Genomic DNA, 7,500 nt, shown 5'->3' with positions numbered 1-7,500 from the left:
CTGTAATTTTTTCCCGCGAATTTTCAGTAACAATTACAGACAAATATATGGAAAAATCGAAAACGCTACCACGCAGCTTTTAACGAAGACTAATCCCTAAAAATTGGTCTGTATAATCCTTTACCCTGTACCTTCAGTTTGCGATTCATAATTTTTTTACAACTAGCGTTTAACGAAAATTATTTGACATCAGATCCCCATATAAACACTACAAACTTTATGCTTTGCCTACCCGTCAAAATGGCGGTCAAAACCGTGATAAGGCTATTCACTTTTTGTGAAGGCGCTTGCTTGAGGTTGCCGTTGATACTCGACGTTTGACCAAGAAAGACTGACTGCAAACCAGGCTAGGCTAGCTTAATTACCTTCTTCAGGATCCAGGATGAAAGGCGGCGATGCGACCGTACAAGTACGCATCAAATCTGATGAACAATTCTAGAGAATTAACGAGAACTAACGAGATTGTTGTTTCCTTTCGTTTCTTCCAGAAATTCCAAAATTCCTTTTATCTTTTCGATAGCTGTAAATAAAGATGCCTAATTAAAGTTGAAAAAAGATGTTAACTTTTACGAATATGTGTTGTATGATTTTGATCCCGGTAATCAAGATCTCGGCATCAGAAACCGTGAGCGAGGCGAGATCAAGGAATCCTTACCACCTCATATCATTCAATACATCTTTGATTGAAGCAACTTTTACTCAGTAACCTTTTCTTAAGATCGTGTTACAGTGCAACACGCCTTACCGTGGCCACCCAACAAACTTTTACATTTGACAATTACGTTTAAATACGTCAACTCAACAACCCATGCCCCAACGGTGTTCAACTTACAACTGTGCCAACTTTGAGAGGAGGCGTGACTGTCAATCAAAATCACACATCCTTGTAAAAAACTTTGTTAGGTTGCCACGGTAAGGCGTGTCGCACTGCAAAGCATCTGATTGATCAAAATGTAATTATTGCAGTATATAAATCATTTACAATTAAGTGAATCCATAAAACTGAATAAAAATTATTGATTGCGTGGCAATTCGTTAAGAGTATCGCGGCTACCCCAATTGCAAGTAAAGGCATAATTTACATAAGTTACACCCAACGATTTTACTCATTGATCATTTTGAGAAGGAAATTTACAATCACTTAAGTCTCCTTTGTTATTTTCAGGGCTATTAACGACAGTGCGGGCAAGGCTAGAAACAAAAATGACCAGCCTGGCTGCTTGCGTTAATGGTCCCATTACTTTACCGGGTAAGGAACCCAGCAGATTCCCAGTCAGGGATCAATGGTGGAAATTCCGCTACCCTGACGACGACTGGATCAACGTTCGCTACTGTGATGGTTCCCTAAACTGTGTAACAATGAGACCGGTGCTACCAGACGGCATCACGGTGTCTATTGGGGCTCATGAAAGCTTAGTCGTGGAGCGCATAACTCAGAATAGCAAGAAGGACCGTGTCCAATTTTTATTGGAAGTTTTCTTTGACGATAATACTGTCCTTCGTCATAGTTTTGAAGTGAATTTCACTGATGTCTGTAAGTATTATCAAATTAAATCACATCAATCGGTTAAGGACTGTGGTTACTATTATTGCGCATACGTTCTGCTCATCTCGAGATACCTGGGTTTCCTATGGGTTGTGACTTAGTAATACAGGGATATTTTTGCGCAGTTTAAAACTATGCGGAGAAAGCAGAACTTAGCAACGGCTCTTGTTATCCAAAAAGAAAATTGAGGGTAACCATGCATTTTAAGCTTCAATTTGGAAAAAAAACGCTATACATTGCTTTGTATTTTAAAGCTTTTTACACATATTGCCTATTAATTATCTAACAAGATCTCAATTCATCACATATTCATAAACCGCAAAAATTGAATTAGTAGGCACCGTCCTTAATTGATTCTTTTTACTCTCTTTTTCGAAACCTGACTCCGAACTTTCTTCTTCTTTTGGGCGGCGTCTTTAGGTGGGTCTAAATAGGTGTTCGAGTCCATGGTTAACGTCTGTTTATTGTGCACAGAGATGATTGCGTACGTTCCAAAAAACTCAGGAATTGACAGTTTTCAAAACCCTCTTGCTGCATAAATGAAAACTAATAATAGTGCGTGCATGCGCTAAATCGGCTCTCCTGACTTCTTGGCTAATGTTTCCATCTCGTCTCTTTTTCCTAAGGTGTATGGACATGGTTACAAGCTAATCTCAATCTATCGGAAGTCTTTCTCGGCCAATATCCACCGAAACAACTAAAAGAAATACAACTTTTTGACGCTAACGGAACGAACATTGCTTACCTCCACACCGTCAATGGTGCTTCTCTCAAGGTAATAGACAACAGTCGTCTGATGCCAGCTTATTGGAACAGATTGAAGATAACGAGCGGTTCCTTGATCTTCTCTGGGATCATAAAAGCGGATAACGGGACAACGATACGAAGTAAGGCGTTCTTGAATGGCCCGACCATGGGGACAAGCATAGGATCTGTGGTGGTCAAGACAATCAGGATTTTTGTTTTCAATTCCACAGGTAACCCACATTGAGTCGCAGTTTACGTGATTTTAAAGAGATCCTTCCCTTTAAACCAGAGGAAAGTAACGTATGCTGTCAACTGTATTGGACTAACACGTTTTTCTAAAAAAAAGTCTGTACAAAAACTACAAATTGAAATTGCTTATTCTTCACTTTTAAATGTTTCCGGGGGCCGCCATTGTCAAATTGTGACCTGCTACGGTCCTTTTGTCTGAAACTCACAAATGACGATGAGGCAAGATGGGAGCACCGCAAAATTTAAAACAATAATAAGCGATTCTAAAATTCATTTATTTTGGGCACAAACTTTTTGTTTTGAAGAAATAAAAAGAAATACACAAATTCTATTTTCTGTGGCTTAAAGTTTAACCTTTCTTTTTTGCTGGAGTGGAGGTCTGCTATAAGCATATATATGTTAAGAGCTAATGAAATACAGTAATAATGAGCAATTTATAATTAAATCGTTAAGCACAATTTGTTCGCATCAGGTAGTGAGTTGAGCAAGGCTTGACTTATTAAAGTCCAGGTTCAACCTCCTCAAGGAGTTACCTAAGATTTCTGGTTGCGTACAAGACTCTTGTTAACAGTTTTAATGTCGTTTTTGGCTAAGACTGACCAATATATTTTGAATTTCAAAGCCCTCTTTTCCACTCAGATCCTTCTTCCGAAACAATTTCTTCTCCGCAGCTCCAGGAAAGGTCTCACCGACAGAGTCAAGCAATGAATCACAGAAACTGCCAGCTGGCGTCATCGTACTCATTTCGGTTGTACTGGCTTTGATTATCCTCATCACGATCACTATTGCCTTGATAGTTATCATCAAGAAACGTCTTTGTTGTGCCACAAATCGTCGTACTTCCGAACAATACTAAGTCCGTCAACGTTCAAGGAATCGTTTCCGGGTCTAAATTTAAAGGCCCCCACGAAATTTTTTGGGTTTAAGTATTGCTGTTATCAGGCATCTCTATCTACCAGCGATATATTAATTTTATTGTACTATGGCTATTTTATAACTACTGAAGGTTTTACGCCACCGGTGGCTCAGTTGGTTGAGCATCGGGCTGCCATGCGGGAAGTCATGAGTTCGACTGCGGCCGGACCAACACTTAGGGTCTTTAAATAACTGAGGAGAAAGTGCTGCCTTTGACTTTCAAGTCTTCTCGGATAAGGACTATAAACCGTAGGCCCCGTCTCACAAATATCTTCCATGTTCATTAGCCTCCCCTGTGGGACGTTAAAGAACCCACACACTATTCGAGAAGAGTAGGGGATGAAGTTCCCGGTGTTCTGGCTGTCCTCTGTTAGTATATGGGTGGGTGGGTATAGCAGGTCCACATCAGCTGAATAGCAGCCAAAACTTCAACCTGCTCAAACAAATAAATAACAAACTAACGGTGTGTTCGTTAGTTACTAAGTAAGTAACGTAGACGCATCAACTTGACGTTAGTGTCTTTTGTCCTCACAAAAGTCAAGTGGTTCACTGAGTTTGCGTGCGTGTGTTACTTATTTTAGCACCATATCTACCTTAGAACCAAAACTGAGGGAGCTAAAACAAGGACGAGAAGGACTGCTGCGAGATTGTCGTTAACAATTGTAACTTCTCGTTGTCGCAATCACATCGCGATTCTTCTAAGTCATTCGGCATGGAAAAGATGAACCATAATTCCAGGGATAAAATTGATATGAACTCTTGAGATTATTGTAAAATCTATCGTCGGGCGCTGACGCCCTTACAAAACCTTAATTCCGATGTGCCAATTCACCTAGTTGTCAGCACGAGAACGATACATTTACTTGAAAAGATGTGCAACGATGTAAAACCCACGTACTGATCGTGGAGAACCATTGGTTTTGATCATAAATCACATGTTCTGCGGCGTTACCGCAGCCGTCGAACTTGTCTTTGCTTGCCCTCCTCAAACCAAAGAAATGAAAATAAATATGAAACGCACGTGTATACAATGCCACTCGGCCTTCAGTACTGTGACATGCATGCATTTTTTTGTGCACTGTTATTTTTATAACTAAGTGAAGATGGATCATACTTTCAGGATTCGAACCGTTTTACGAATTTTCTGTTATTATTTTTTTATTACTTTTTGAAGATAAACTGAAAGAGTCATGACAATAACTAATTGAAAGCGAACCGTTTGGATCCGTGGGTAGAGCTGAATAATGTGGACCACCTATATTACATCACGCTATTCCTATTGTCTGGAGATGTCCAAGTTCCTTTTGATGTACGTCAAAAAAATTTGAGGAGCTAGTGACGAGGTTCAGTGCTAGTTGGCCTAGTCCATTAACAACCTGTATATTACAAGAATTCCTTTATTGATATATTATTTATCACAGTAGTCTCAAAGGAATATTAACATTTCAAAGGAATGTTATCTTAAAGGAATTATATTTAAACAATTCAGTATGTATTCTTGACACCTATATTTAGTTCTCACTGTATACATATGTAAGAAGTAATTTTCTATTTGTTCTGTAATCTTCTCCCTTAATAAGGTTTGTAAAAGTATGATACTATGTACATATTTTCAATTAATAAATGGTGGTCTCCCAACTAGTTTAGCTTTTTAGTTATTTTGGGAGACCAGCTACTGTTTGTATTTTTAATTCACATATTTGTTATATACTAGCTAGTTTGCAATACAAATAAATTTTGTTGTTGTTGTTGTCGCGAAATCAAAAGACGCAACCCATCAAATGAGCCAATAACGCAGCCATGCTAAGGGCGGGAAGCGTCATGCGATCCAATCACAATTGCTTTGCTTTAGCTGATATATGGCGCTAGATTTGGGCCAATGATTTCGCGAAGTGATCCAAAGGCAATCGCAAAATTACGATTTAGATGCTGAATTAAAAATCGTTTTTAGCATAATGTTAACTGTCTATTCGGATTATTATTATTTTTTTATAACATTTCGATTCTGTGTTGAAAAAAAAAACACTGTATATTAAAAGAGGCAACCATCTAACAACACGATGAATAGAAAAGAATGTTGCAGTTGTACAAATAAAGTTAATAACTTCTTACTAACCGAGCGCGAGGGCCGTACTGGGGAATATTGGCCCGAGGTCGTGGCAGTACGGATCGAGCGCAGCGAGGTCCGTACAAAAACGACCGAGGGCCAATATTCCCCAGTACGGCTCGAGCTAGCTCGGTTAGTAAGTAGTTTATTATATGGCTTTTTAATTACCTTTTGCTTTGTTTTTACAAGCCCGTAATGGGCCCGTGGGCATTACGGGAGAATAATGCCCTAAAATTCAGTCACAATTAGCCAATCAGAGCGCGCGTTATATCGGCTACAAACGCAAGCCAAATAATAAAGCGTTTTATTCCACCACTCTCAATTGCAAGTTGTCATTACTGCATGATTCAATTTTCAAAATATTGCTTTTTATGTTTCATTTTAAATAGCCTGTGTACACCCGCCTCCTCCCCCCCTTTTTTTTATATGCTCCTTATAATTTCATAGTTCTTTTTATTTTACCACTCAGCGACTACTGCTCCGCAATATTTAATCAACATGCCTCGACGTATTCTCTTTTTGCACAGCTAGAAATGATAAGGCCAATATCCCAATTACAGTTCGAAATTACATAGCAAGCAGAAATGAATTGAAAGTTCTACAAGCAAGTCCGATCTGAGAACTTTGAAAACATCATGGGTATCTATTGGTTCTGAGTTGAAAGAGAGGAGGGAGCGATTTCTCGTTTACAATATACTCAGTCAAAGAAATTTTCTCGATCAATGCTCGAGGAAAGATGTACGGCTATAAACTAAGTGCAACTATGATCCCCTTCCTTTAATTTAGATTTGAGTTTCAAGTCGGCAAGTGTCGACTATAGGTTTACCATGGGGTTTCATGTGGAATGTCCGTTACGGGCTGCGGGTAATATCGCAGACACTTGATAAAGGCAAAGTCTTTTGTCCACGGTGGGAAAACGCTTGTGAAATATGTTAGCAAATGAACATGTTGGCCGGTTTTCTACGCTCAAACATAAAGACTCGTTCGCCGTTTGCGGTAAATCCAGTCTAGAAGATGTTAATGACCTCCAACCTCGTTCCCATAACGTCGACCTCGACCTCGATCTAAACAGGCCATTTCCGAGTTCATGTCTGCCTCCTTTTCAAGGCGAGTCTAAGTGAGAATTTTTTCTTATGAAATTTAGTTTTCATTCATATGTAAAGTAGAACAAATGGCCCTCACAAAAACTTCGTACTTAGACTCGCTTTGAAACAGAGACAGACATGAACTCGGAAATGGCCTAATACTAACAATATCTACACAACAGAGTATGACGCTAACCTTTAATCCCCATGAATATCGTTTACGATTGCCATATTTTGCTTTGCTTTTTGTGCAATTCTTTCCGCAATTTCGACTAAAAATTCCCTGTTTTTGATCCTCCTGCGTGGACGCCATTTATGTCTCTCCTCAAGGGCGACCTTCGACACATCAGAATGATGTTAAAAGTGGCCAGTGATTGGCTATTCCAATAAGCATCCGGCCTACCAAATTTGGAAGGAAACGGAAGTAACGCCAATTTTTCCGAATCTTCTTTCGGGGTCCAGTAAGAAAAAGAGTTTAGCTTTGATTTAAAGGACGATCTTGCGTAACCGAACTTATCTCAAGATACCATCATTGGACCAAGTGTTTGGACGAGGGCCGAGGGGCTATAGCGTTTGATCAAATACCTCACGACATTTTACCACAGAAAGTATTTAATTTTGACATTGGTGGTTTCCTCTTAAATTGGTGTGTAGATTACTTGTGTGATCGCCAGATCGTTATCCGAGAGTCATCATTGATGGTCAGCACTCTTCCTGGTCTAGCGTTGCATAAGGAGTTCCCTAGAGATCTATCTTGGGACCTCATGTTTTTCGTTATCTTTATAAGTGATATTCCTGCAGTCGTCTGGTATAGCAATACCAACGCCCTTTATGTTGACCACTGTAAAGCA

At 39.4% G+C, this 7,500-nt stretch overlaps 1 protein-coding gene across 1 annotated transcript in view; it reads left to right on the top strand.

Annotated features, from left to right (window-relative positions):
* LOC138043691 (uncharacterized) overlaps positions 1–7,500 on the top strand; it is a 51,422-nt gene that overhangs the window by 6,510 nt on the left and 37,412 nt on the right. The window contains exons 2-4 of the mRNA XM_068890091.1: positions 1,166–1,534; positions 2,173–2,523; positions 3,214–5,703. Coding sequence (XP_068746192.1) covers positions 1,166–1,534; positions 2,173–2,523; positions 3,214–3,398 — 905 coding nt within the window. The 3' untranslated portion in view covers positions 3,399–5,703. Of the gene's footprint in view, positions 1–1,165; positions 1,535–2,172; positions 2,524–3,213 lie in introns of the transcript that reaches the window.

This window comes from Montipora capricornis, chromosome 3, assembly GCF_036669925.1.
Source record: "Montipora capricornis isolate CH-2021 chromosome 3, ASM3666992v2, whole genome shotgun sequence".
In the NCBI taxonomy this organism is placed as follows: domain Eukaryota; kingdom Metazoa; phylum Cnidaria; class Anthozoa; order Scleractinia; family Acroporidae; genus Montipora; species Montipora capricornis.
This window is presented reverse-complemented; position numbering and strand designations above follow the sequence as displayed.